At 39.4% G+C, this 14,091-nt stretch overlaps 1 protein-coding gene across 1 annotated transcript in view; it reads right to left on the bottom strand.

The window, feature by feature from the left end:
* LOC140236727 (disheveled-associated activator of morphogenesis 1-A-like) overlaps positions 1-14,091 on the bottom strand; it is an 88,569-nt gene that overhangs the window by 47,518 nt on the left and 26,960 nt on the right. Inside the window, exons 3-5 of the mRNA XM_072316655.1 lie at positions 4,616-4,684; positions 2,324-2,412; positions 883-1,018 (exon numbers count right to left, since the gene is read on the bottom strand). Coding sequence (XP_072172756.1) covers positions 883-1,018; positions 2,324-2,412; positions 4,616-4,684 — 294 coding nt within the window. The remainder of the gene's footprint in view (positions 1-882; positions 1,019-2,323; positions 2,413-4,615; positions 4,685-14,091) is intronic.

The following is a 14,091-nucleotide window of genomic DNA, read 5'->3' as shown; positions in this document are numbered from 1 at the left end:
TTGCATTATTCATGAGTCCCCTAACATGCATCATTCATGACCTGAGGAGGATCACTCTCTAGGCATTTTCACATCAGCCCGATGTTTCGAAATAGCGTGCTATTTTCTGACTTGGGAAATTTTCCCGATAGCGAAATAGCGCACTATTTGATAACGTGAACACAAATTAACGCGCTAGTTGTATCGCTCTGATCGAGAAAATTTCTCGAGTCCAACTCGGGAAATTTCTGAAATAGCGCGATAGTAGCGCGCTATTTGATAATGTGAAAACGACCCATCATGCCTAGCGTGTGTGACCCGATCGACCGAGGCAAACTGCATACAAATCATGAGGAATTTTTGAGAGGGCACACACATTACTGATGCTGTTTGCACATACTCAGCTGTCGAATTAGCTATTTAAAAATTTTTAACTATTCGGGCTACCCCCTCTTTGGGCTGATGTGAATAAGAAATGAAATAGCGCTCTAATTCGCAATCGCGGAAAATATTTCGAGCTTAGATTTTTATCGGGCTGATGTGAAAACGCCTAATGAGTTGAATACTCAATGGGGTTTTATATACTACATGTATAACATGCACTGATAAATTCTAAAGCTTGGTCAGATTAACACTGAATTATTCAGGAGCTTTGATACAGCCAATGTCTGATGTAGGAATCAAAGTTTGATCAATTATCATTGAATATTATCACTGAACTATTCATGAATTTTTGATACAACCAATTAAATCAAAGCTTGATAAATTACTTACTGAATTATTCATGAGAGCTTTGATACAACCAATGACTGATGTAGGAATCAAAGCTTGATCAATTACTTACTGAATTATTCATGAATTTTTGATACAACCAATTAAATCAAAGCTTGATAAATTACTTACTGAATTATTCATGAGAGCTTTGATACAGCCAATGACTGATGTATGAATGGGACTTTCCATCGTTGCATAGTCCATCTTCTCCAGGAAGGAAAGGAGAGTGGACAAACCATCTAGGTCCAGGAACCGTGTCACAAATCTGGGTAAAAGAAAGCAAGTGACAATGAGAGACTGCAAATGAACCTCTATTTTGTACACTATGATACTTTCGAAAAGGAAATATATTGTAAAACAAATGCAATAATTCTTCAAATGGTGTGTGTTTGGCTTTTCAAATGTTGGTGCTATAAGTTCTATTAATTTCAATATTGGAAATGTACACTGTACAAGCAAATTAATCAGCCTATTAAAACAGTTGATATTCCATGAGTTTATTCATGACAATCGAAGAAGTGAAAATATTTTCTTGGAATGTTTGATAACATACTCCATCCCCATCCCCTCAAAAATAATAATAATCTGGGAAACAATTGATAAAATTACATATAAATCTCCAGGACTACGGCACATTCTATTTCGTGTACATGGCATAAAATACTAAATGAACATTTCAGACCTACAGGGTTAGGCTCTTCTATTCTTTGTGAAATGCCGGAGTCAGTGTATTTTGTCATAAGAAATCATGGGGGATTTTTGCAAAGGAATTTTGATGCCTCCTCAAGGGCAGTTGAGGAGTAAAGACAATCACGACCCCCCTATTAAAAAAAAAAGACTCAATCTTTGTCATTCTTGCTTTTCCATGTTTGGTAATTTCATTTCTCCTTTAGTTTGTTACGTTTGTTTGTTACTAATGTTTTTGGTGTAAAGGGGAGGCAGCTTTCACAATTAGCAGGAGCTTACTGATAGGCAGCTGGTTTTGGCAAGCCAAAGTCCTACTACGCATAACTTAAAGGCACATGGTCCCGGTGGTTTAGTCAAATGCGTACGCGGGCGCACGGTGCAAGTTTCTTATAGAGACCTACGCTATCGACTCCTTTTTAGCGCTTACGCTGTGGCCCACTTCCCCGAGTCCAAAGAAGTCCGATTCACTGTAGTCAGTGGTCCGATCATAGTTCGGCCATGATTCGGATGAGGGGGATGACAGCTTTAGCAAACTTTTTTTGTGATGTCATAATAACGAGCACATATACACGTACCCTGGCAATAATACAGACTGCGCGATGTGCAGAGAAGACAACGAAGGCAACGTTACTTAGCAACACCTACGCACTTTACTCTTGATGACAGCTCAACTTCGGTAATCTTCGTATCAATGCTAACGGTGATCGGCAGTATCATCAACAGTGCCCTCTACACTACCGGGACTATGCGCCTTTAACATTCACTACTGAACTGAGATAACAACTCCATATAATTATTATTTTTATATCTACTGTAACCACTATCCATCTACTGAAGGATGAATACAGAAAATGACATCAAAGAGGTACTGCAATGTACCCACCTCATTGGCTGTGTTCTGAGGGCAGTCTTGAGGTTGTCCACAACCTTGGTCCGGTTTGCTATTTCCTCCTCACCTGACGTGAAGATTAACTAGACAGGTGGAAAGACATGTATTACAAATATTGTGTTCGAAATAAATTTTGATAGTAGAAAATAAACACAAAAAAATAAAATACATATTTATGCACCTTGTAATTCTTATATGACAAGATCGGTTACTGTTCTGTGTCCACTATTCGTGACTGAAAATATCTGACTGTGAGCTTACATATAAACTGTCCAAGCAATTAAACTTCAACAAATTTTGAGCTTGACGGACCTTAGCTTGCTTACATGCTGCCTTTAACCCGTTGAGGATGGGCTGATTTTGCTACAACATATATTTTCCACAGACCCTGGTCCGAGTATACTCGGGACTCATCCTCGATGGGTTAAGGAAATACTACATATTAAGCTAACTTGATACACATGTTTTGACATCAATTCAGCATAGATTTTCAAGGTATATAATCAGAACAGGTGTTTTAAGCTGAGCCTTGTGACCCTCAGCCCGATCACCTTGGGTATTCTGGGTGGTTTGAAGGAAAAGAAATGCTCTAACATTAGTTTGGACATTCCTTAATGACTTAGTTTCAATGGGAATAGTAATCCATTGAAACTATTTGAATGGCATGCAAACTTAATCCGTTACAGAATGTTCATGTAAACAACATTCCTCCCCATCACCTCACTTCCTTTCTCTCTTTCTTTTTCTTCATCTCTTTCTCTTCCCATCTATCTATCCATCCATCTATCTATCTAGCTATATCTCCCTCTCTTTCTCTATCTTTCTCTATCTATATCTCTATCTGTCTATCTATCCTTCTATCCATCCATCTCTATCTTTCCATCTATCTATTTCTCTATCTATCTCTCTATCTCTCTATCTATCTATCTACTGTACGAGCTGAAATTTTCGCGTACAGATATTTTCGCGAATTGCTACTCGGAGGACATTTTCGCGTATTGTTAATTTCGCGGTTGCCAGAGTCTAACTGAACTTTTAATACTTACACTATTTGCGCGTTGTTATTTTCGCGTGTTGTTATTTTCGCGGTTCAAAGGCGATTCGCGAAATTCGCGAAAATAAAACCACCGCGAAAATTTCAGCTCGTACAGTATCTATCTATCTATCTATCTATCTATCTATCTATCTATCTATCTATCTATCTATCTAGTATTTATTTTCTTTCTCTCCCTTTCCTGCCTGGTGCTAAGTGGATGGAGTAATGTGCTGGAATGGATAATCATACAAAAGTAGTTCATATATCTCAAATTGTACATGCATGTTTTGCTCACAAAAGATGTCCTTAACAACTCAAAAAGCTTGCCAGCGGCTTGCCCTACCTAGCAACAACTAAGTGAATTGCTGCCTAAGGAACTGAATGAGAGGGAACAGGTGAATGAAATGCTTCGTTACTAGGCTGGAGGAAAAGAAACATCCATGAAATGTAATACATTACAGAGATGGCCCATTGTATCAAACACTAGGTACATGACTGGCAAATGTTCTTCACTGAGAAAGTCCATTTTAATGGTAACTGCAATGCCCCCTTCATCCGAATACCACTAATGGGGATGCATTCATTCTACATCAGGCATTTCCAAAAATATCCTGAGGCTCAATTTCTCCCTGGCAAGTCATTTGTGGACAGAAAAAATGAAAACGAGAGAAGCGTGCTCACTGGAAGAATATTCATCAGCAAAATATGCGCCTCATTGTCACAATGTCTGGAGACATTCACATTTTTCCATTGATGGGCAGTCACAAAGTGTTGCAGCCACTTTGCGCACAAGATGACAAAGCCATCAAAACCATGTGTACCGTGGATGATGTACTATTTGGGGTTAAGTGAAGTCTCAATACACAGAACACCTTCAATAGAAGTGATCCCTAAAGCTGCAATTACATGCTGTCTTTCACATTCCTCATATATTCCATGCAAAACTAGAGCAAGCACCAAGCAACTAGTAGACCTACAGGCTATTGTAAATTGGTGCCACTGTCATTGATGAATGTGAACACTATCTTAGTTTCATGAATTCTTACTATATATACATACATTTGTACATGCTATCAAATTAATTAATAAAGAGCTACAGGACATCAACTTTTCTAAGGGTTATTTCCACAACGCTTTGTGAAGTGGAGTAGCAGAGATCTCTTTTTCCCTGTCATACACAGCAAAAGGTTCTCTCAATCTCAAGGGTATCACTACCATGAAGCACTGAAAAAAAAAATATCAGCTCTTACCGTCATCATTGCATTGATTTGGTCCAGGTAGTAGTCAGGCCATGCTGTAGAATTGGGGTCCTCTTGTTCCTGAAAAGTAAAATGAATGACAAATGTATACCATTGTTTAGTCTGAGATTTTAAGAGAATCACTGAGTTGGCCTTATAATTCTTTCATTCCTAAAGCATTGATCTGATTTCTTCCTCCTGGCACATGATGTCCTACATTGTGGGTAGGTACAATCTATCTCATCAGAAGTTTGGGATTTATAAACAGAAATATTCAAATACATAAGATCATTTCTTGCTGACTGTATTGCACCTTGAATAACTACATGTAGCATTTCTATGAAGATAAACATACATGTAGGACTTGTATATCTGAGATATTGTGATTGAAAAACAGTATCTCCTAGATTGGAATTGGTCACTAAAGTACAAGTTTTGTAGCTGGCTGGACAATCTCAAGTAAGTAGTGACACAACAGGATGACCATTAAGCCCAACAGGCAGTGACCATCATAAAATTATGGTCATATTAAAGTATTAATTTATGTATCAAGGTAGTGGGTGTTTCATTGCCAAATACACACGTCTCTGATACCATTTGCACGGGAAATAAGCACTATAATTTCGTTGGCGGTCACACTGCCCAAATTGGTGCAATAATTTCTAGTGCGCTAGTCCTGTCATGTCTATGTATACAAAGTGCTCTTGCAAGCTCTAATGCATACACTGCAAATTGGCTCATACATTTCTAGCACACTAGTATCATACTGCCTCATGGTAAAAAATGGAACAGAAATGAGAAAATAGGATGATTTTTGTTAATTTTCTGCCCTGTTTGAACAAGCAATATAATCATTCAGGCTTGCCAGGCATGGCACAGGAAACTTTGAAAATACCCTGCTTCTTAGAGTATTCCATTAACTGAGAGACACCAACACAACCATGGATTCGAAGAGGAACATGAACACATTTCACCTGACTTAGCACTGACATTTTGATTGCTGTTACACCTGAGCAGAAACACATCATGTTTTTCTTCTACTGACCTCACAGATGACAGATAATACAAAAACGCAATCAGAATGAAGGTATTTCTGACGTTACACTTTTCAGAGAATAAAAGAAAAAAAAATACAACAGCATGGACCTTGCCACAATATCATCACTTGAACAAAATGCTTTCCACTTTCCCCACATCAAAAGAAGCTGAGATTGGTCCCATTGCACTGTGTCAGGTGTGTTTTCAATCAAATTAAGTCGGCAAATTATTCCCCACTCTGATCACTATTTGCTCCAGTTGCAATCACAAAAATACATTTTGACAAGCTGCCATTTCTGTTCACATCACTTCTGAATAGAGGTTAACCCAACAAACACAGAATATCAAACCACTGCATGGGGAAAAAAAGACAGAAAAGAAAAAGAATGGCTTGCTGTGGGACGATGGTTACACTATCAATTTGCAGTTTACAGAGTTGGCGTGATTTGTGTTTATTAGGTAGAAAATTGTACAGGTGCTGACTGACAGCACGTGATTCACTCTCAAAAGGAAATATCCACTTTGACAGCTGACTATGGGAAGCTTTCTCCCCATTCTATTGACCATTCTCAGAGATCACTTTCCAACAAGAATGGAAAAAGAAGAGTTGGTGCAGAATTTATCAGATCAAATTCTTGATTTTCTTTGCCAATGAAATCTCACTACTCAGTCAAGACAAAATCCTCAGTCAGATCCCAACAGTACCTCAACAATAAAAAACAAAAACAAAATCAAACAAACAAACAAACAAACAAACAAACAAAACAAACCACTTTCATCTCTATTGAAAGCTGCACTCTTCCGAGACTAGCAGCACGGTCAGGATTTTTTGTTGTTACATTTGGTAAGGCTGGAAAAGACAGTAAGATACTGCAACGATTGGCATTATCGCCCATACAAATATCACTATCTTGAGGGTCATCGCATACAAGTTTGAGAACACACCAGCTATCTGACGAGGGCATCTGCATTATTTGTCATCGAGATTGTCCATGGAATTCAGTGCTAGAAATGAACTGCATAGAGTGGCCTATGAGCACAGCAATTCACTGATGAAGGGAGAAGTGAGGCAGGTTGTGAAAGTGTAATATGAGAAAATCCATCCAATATCCACCATTTCACACACACCAGACACTCTCTGTCATTGACTTCGCAAGACTGACGCTAAACCTCAATGTCTATATCATTTTATGACCGTATGGGATTACAAATGTACCTGCTATCATGGGCACTTGTCATTACAAAGGACAAAGGTCACAAGTTAATAAAACCAACTATATGTACCAGCATCAACTCAGATTATACAAGTTAACTCAACTGCAGTACATATTTGGGCAGCTTTATTGCCAGTAAATCTACTAAAATATAACTTGACATAACATTACAAATCTTGCTTTAACAACACTTGAGCTAAATCTTATGGTCAAACAAAACAAAGCTGACAACCCCTCCTCCCCCCCCCAGAAAAAAAGAGAGAGCTTTTTTTTTTTTTTTTTTTTACAGGTAATCCACCATACCTACATTCCCATGTGCAGAAAACAGTCACCACTGGGATGAAAGAGTTTACAGTTTGAGCCTACCAGAATCTCACATGCCAACCTTGTCAGGAATGTTCCAAAGAGTTTTAAAAAAAGCAGGGTGGGGGGGGGGGGAAGAGAATGAGACTCCAATCCTATTTTCTGCTGCCTCCAAGCAGTAACAATCCTCTCAGGTTGACCTGGGCAGGACAATGTTATTCAAGCCGACACCTTCAATTTGTATACAAAGAAACCTCGCTACTGGCAAACCGGGGTCACACCATAATGCCACACTTATTGAATGTTATAAACACGCTTGCATGCTCCTCCCCCTCTCCCCTCCCCCCCCCCCCCCCACCACCACCACCATCCATCTTCTTTCACCCCCATCCCCACACCTGAATTGTCCCACTGTGTCTGGTTTCAAGCTCAAGGGAGAGACTTCAGGGCTGAAGCTCCTCTAAACATGACTGAGATGTCACAAGTACCAGCTCTCCCTCCTCTCCCCCTCTGTTACAATTTCTTGTTTTCTTCACGAATGTTTTGGCAGGGCCTCAGGTAACTTCTTACACTCGTACCTTGCTCTTAACCCATTGCTTCCGAGATTACTCAAATCCCCATGACTTCCACACAGGGGGCACCTGGTTCCCGTAGACAATGGGTTAACTCTACTTCTTGAATGGTCCCACTTGCCTACATGTATGTGCGTTGAATATGACGCACCCTTTATTTTCACAGCCACGGGTGGGCAGATTAATGTTTAAGCATTTACGCAAGGTAGATGTTTGTATTATGGTTTGGCCTTACAGCATACTTACAGTCATACACATGAACACATACATTCACTCTCTCTCTTTCCCTCTCTCTCTCTTTCTCTCTTACTCTTTCCCATTCATCCCTTTAAGAATGATGACTCATACTGCCATGAAAAAAAAATCATAAAAACCTAACATAATGGTCTACTAAAGTTTCCTTTGTTCTGTCCAAGACGTATCCCCTTTTACTAAACATACACTGTACTTTTAATGCCACGAGTAGGTGTGGTAAGTTAGCGTGCTAAAACGCGAGCAGAATGTTTCCCTTTGACTTTAATTGCAGTATAAAAGGAATTGCCCCTCATAACTATGCAAACTCTTTATATGACATATGGTTTGCATCATGTGAGTGCATAATGAGTATAATAAAATTTCAGATCCATTTCTTTCATATCTTATGGGCAATGGAGAGAAATAAGGAGGAAGGAGAAAAGGAAGAAACTGAAAAAGAAAAAGAAGATGAAAAGGAAAGAAGAAATAGAAGAAAAACAAGGGAAAGGAGAAGAAGATGACAATGATAATGAGAAGATGACTCAGAAGGAGAAGAGAGAGTAATATCAATTTGTATAGATGCATGGTTATCATTGTTTGTTTGCCGACAGATGGTGAACTAACACAAAACTACGCTGAGATGAGACTCGGTTTATAATCTAGGCCATGCTTGACATGTCAAGTCTTCAGACATCTCACGCAACACCAGTCTTCATGAAACATGCGACTCATTCTGAGTGAATTGAGGACATTTCCCTTGTGATTTGCAGAGGAGAACATGCAAAATGGCACATTTCCCTACTTCCATGCCACGGTTGTGGTTTGACTAATCCATACCACAGCTGCATCCTTACATTATTGTGTCATAATTCGAGCTCGACCGCATTCCACTGGCAGGAGAGAGAGAGAGCTCTATTTCCAACAATTTCCTTCCAGCCAAAGTCGCGGCATTATTATCGTTTGAATGACATCCTGAATCCATCGCACTGATTCGGATATGATTTCAATGTTCCATCATATTGCGAAATTCATATGGCTTTATAAACTTTAGCCTGCTATGCCTGGGTACAGGACAAAACATCAAGTATAATTGCAGAGCGCAAGGTATTTATGTTTGACTCATCATTTTGTCATTTTATGGCAACTGGTGTTGACAGAATGACTAATCACATTCAAGTTCATTCAATATATCATTTGAGCAAATAAAAATCTATACGATGAACCCATGCATCCATCCGTAAACTTCCTTCTAGGCAATGTCTCTGAATGTAGGCACATAATAGACCATGCCCTATGCATACAGTGTGATCTAGAGCAATTCAGAGCTGACGTACTATTGAATTAACCGTACTATTGAATTAACCACTCGACGACTGCACGAAATCAGACAAAGGCATGGTATACCATATAACTTTGTAAACATGGCCATGATCGGGTTAAACACAAGATGATCTATTCTAGAGTTGGTTCACTCAAGTAGCTGGTCAAGGCCTTTGACACTGACACTTGTACAGCAGAAATAAATCTTGCTTTGTCTCCCTCTCAGCAGGAAGGACTTACTGAGCCCCCTCAGGAGCAGGGCTAAGACTTTATGAGGCCCAGGGCTAAGGCTTTATAAGGTCCAGGACCTGTATCCAGTCTTTGAATAGAAGAAAATCACTTGATGGAATATCTAGAGCTCCAATTTGACAGCAGCCCTCCGGGGTATGGCCTGGTCATGAAAAACCTGACTTATGTAGGCCATTTTTCACACGTGAGGAGAAACTTGATTGCAGTGCTGAATCAAAATCATGCTATTAGAATTGTTGTCCATATGCACGACTGAGGAAAGCTTCTAATGGTTTTACATAAATCAGAGTGGGGAGAGGAGGTGTGATTTCTTTCTGGGTACCTGTCATTCACTCTTGGACAGAGCTTGTGACGTTATACGAGCGGTAAATTTGCATTTCTCTTTTTGCTGTTCGGCTGGGCTCACTAGTGGCAGAAGCGATACATATGAGTAGACTCTACTAATGGTGAAACTGCTTATTTCTTGCATCTTTTCTTTCATGAAGAGGGAAGTAAAAGAACTTCCATGCACAAATTTAATGTTCATACACATTGCATTAAAATCTGATGATACCAAAAATCTGCCTCGGTCTCCCGCCCATACAATACGGCACAGTTGCACAGCTTTGCATGAAGTGCATGAATTCGAGGCACAAGTTTGGTCACTGTAAAGCTCCACCCCCGAGATCACGATTTGGAGGTCAATCCATGCACACAACTGTTTTGTTCTGTAATTTGAGAGAATCATCAATGGAAAACACCTCTGGACCATCATTATTTTAATTGTGCAGTTTTGCACAATTAAAATCACTGTCTGGGATTCTAGTTTGCGTACACACGGTGCAAGTGTATCATTAAAATGATGATTCTAGTGATGCATCAGTAGAACCATCATTCAAAGGGCACACTCTCTGCACGTGTGAAAACAGTCTTAGGAGAAAGAGAGAGAGACCACTGAGCTCAATCTCCCAAATATGACTTACATCAATAAGTTGACTTAGGCCTCAGGTGATGTGGGACACAAGAACCTGTTTTGTTTTGGGATTGAGAATGAACTGAATGGGGCAATCACAGTTTCATATCGAAGTGCGCATGGACAAAGAGCTTCCTATTATATGCTATTTTACGGGCAAAAATGGATAGTCCCATACTCTGCAGAATTTGTATTCCCTATGAACAAGTTGTAAAGAGAACAACTTTCTGAGTTCCACTGTAGGGAGAGATAACTCAGGAAGATGCTCATAGGGTGGAATGATGCATGATTTTAGGAATTTCTCAATCTATTCCATTTTCTCAGGATGCAAAGACATTAACTTTTTTTCACTCAGGAAAATAAACAGTGACTTTAATAGAAATTAATATATCACATCGCTCAAAGAAATAAAGATAATCACATCGGTTCTCTTTTATAAGCTCTTGATATATTTCTACTCCATGAAGGGATGATATACTTCTATTGCTGCTGTCTTCCACTGGCAAACGGGGCAAATGAAGCAAATGAATTCACAGCGTTAGAGAGGTATCCATGACGATTGACGAAGATGAGGAAAGTGGTGAGATGGATGCCTGGAGGCAGGACAGATGTACGCTCGGTAAATTGAGATGTATGAAGATAAACAAGGAGGCGAAGTCTACTGCGCTGTATTGCATACCTTCAGGCACACATGCACACACACTCACACACACATGCACACACACACACACACATACACACACACCACATACACCATATCACATACAGAGGAGAAAGAGAAAAAAGAGGCAAGGAGATCAAGTAGAATGCCAACAGAAAACTGATAGGTTTTGTGAATGGATGATGCGGGAGAATCCTAATCCATTTATGCAAGTGACTGAGTAAAGACTGGAGATGAAAGAGAAAGGGGTGCTGTGAGAGGTGATATATGGGAGGAGAGATGAAATATAGTACAGGTTGAAGAAATAAAAAAGATAGAGACAGATAGGTGGAGACAGGGGAGGAAAAGAAGAAACGAAGACACGAACACCTTCATCACAAACTGACAAAATGGGCGGGGCTTGGCCAGCTAGCCCGGGTAGGAAAATAAATGGCTGGTCGATAAACGATGCTGATGTTTGTGCGGGGCTTCATCATGATTGGTGTTTACAGCTGGATTGATGTCCTGGGCTGTAATGATGCCATCAGGCCTTTATCACAGTCTGATTTTGACTTACAACAAACAGGAGGGGGAGGGTGGGGGAGGGGGGAATAAGAGTCCATAAATGTTGAAGTTGATGGAGAATGGGGTTAAGGAATAAAGATCCAAAAGTAATGACAGTAGTTGCGTTCACACACAGGAGTTATTGGCTTTAGCATTGCTATGCAAAAGTTTACTTGATATGCCACCATCCACACACAGCAAAAAACAAACAAACAAACAAACAAACAAACAAACAAACAAACAAGTCACTTGGCTTTATATGAAGCACTATCTCTGGACTGTGCATGTCTAAATGAATGACCAGAGCATGGTCCCGGGCACCCGAGTGTGTGTACCTGGTGTGGCCAGTTGCATTGTGGGATTTTCTCATTGCATGCCACTCACACATAAACTACAATTTTGTATTACTGGGCAGGGCAAATTATCATGTGAGTTTCCCCCAAAACTGGACTGACTATCGCAATGCGATGCAATTATATCACGAAAGTTAACCAATTTTTGTGTCCACACACAAGAATTAGCGTTATTTTTTGCATCCCATTGCAAAAACTGATTTTAAAAAAACATTAATTTTGGGTAGGTGTGAATATGGTTAGCAATGCAGTACAGCTGATTTTTCCCTCCTCCCACGGATTATGGTTCATCTAAACTCATTCCATGTGGTTAAATGTATCATGATTTCTGGAATACTTCCCATGACCCTCTTGCCAAAGTTTTGTTTCTTCACTGACAAGTGTCTAGCGATGTTACAGAGTACCATGGTAGATTAAGGCCACTGACACACATGCTCCATTGATCAGACTTTTATGCGACTACCTCGAAATTAATTAGGTTTCTAACACAGGTTGGATCATTTAATCAATCACATCCCTTTCACAAAGCCATGGAGATTAATCAACCTTCCTTTTGACTCCGCCCTGCCATAATTCAGTAATTACTACAACTCTCATCTCCTCATCACAAACACATCATTTATATTCACACACACACATACACACAGGCCTATGTACAATGTATGTCCACAATATATGAAGAGCTTAAATGCAAAAACATGATAACAATTTTTCATCAATATGAAATATTTGAGGTCAAAGCTGCTACAGAACAAAATAAGAATGATTAAAATATGTGTAATGATTTTAATAGCTTCTTCAAAAATAATTCTTACAGTACAGTATCATTGATGATGACCTTAACTTTTAAAACTTTGAAAATGGTACTTATCTGTTTTTTGTGTTCAAACTCTTCAAACATACATCTTGATATAGGACCTATATTTCTTTCTTTAGTAGAAGTATAAAGATGTAAGTCCAGTTCATGTTCATCATGTACAGAAAAAAAAAGCATATTGCACTGCATGCAAAATCACAGCACTGCACACAGTGTGAATAGCACTATGCAAACACCATCTATTCAATACTTTTGGAATCATTCAGTCTATAGAAGCAATCTCCATTTTTCATCGATACCACTGCTTTTGTGCAGCTCTATCTTCACTGATAATCACACAATTTGATTCATGTTTATTCTTTGGAGTCGGGCAGTGATAGATCACAGTCTTATAGAAGGACTGAGTAATGGTAAGTGAACACTGTATCCAGTATAAAGATTTATCACAACCATCAACACTTGCCATGCACTGATGACACCATTCTGACATACCACAGTATATTACCATGAGAAACAGTCACAAAGGAGAACCAAAAGCTCTAAAACAGAAAGATGGCTGGAGTAATATATAGAATAAATATATATCTATTCGTCCTCATGAGCTAATTTTACTATAACATGCATTCCCCACAGACACCTGCCTGAGTATACTCGGGACTAGTCTTCAACGGGTCAATTATACTACGTCATTTTGAGTCGATGCGCTACTGCCAGAATTCTCAAGTCTGTCATTATGCTTGCAACTTCTAAGCTCTGTACATTATCTGTACACAAATTGCGTTGTGAATGGTATTTTTATATGTGAACTGTTTGACACAAGAATCGATGTAGAAGTACTTATAGTCTTCTTAAGAGTAGGGGTGCAGTGGAAGCTTGGTGATAGGTAATATCCTCCACTCTGGAGTCATATTGGATTCTAAAGGTGCCTTTCTTTTTTCAATCAGTTCCAAAAGGACTGTGTGCTCAATCAACTTGCACACGACATGCCGAATGAGACCGCGAGGGGAAGCAGCACGATCGTCCGTCTACCTTTCTGTGATGGATTAATACTAAGCCTTTGGTGACGTACACCAATATAGACTCACCTGTATTACGGTTCCTGTATGCAGGTTCATGTACAGGCCCTGTCTGCACTTTCATCCTTGCTTTGTTTTGGGTTTTGTTAAAGCCACAGCTAGACACAGCTACTCTTTCATTCATTCAACTCTACAGAGTAATTAACAGCCAGCATA

This window comes from Diadema setosum, chromosome 1 (genome assembly GCF_964275005.1).
Source record: "Diadema setosum chromosome 1, eeDiaSeto1, whole genome shotgun sequence".
NCBI classification, from domain to species: Eukaryota; Metazoa; Echinodermata; class Echinoidea; order Diadematoida; family Diadematidae; genus Diadema; species Diadema setosum.
Note: the sequence above shows the minus strand (reverse complement) of the source record. Positions and strands in the feature narration are given on the sequence as shown.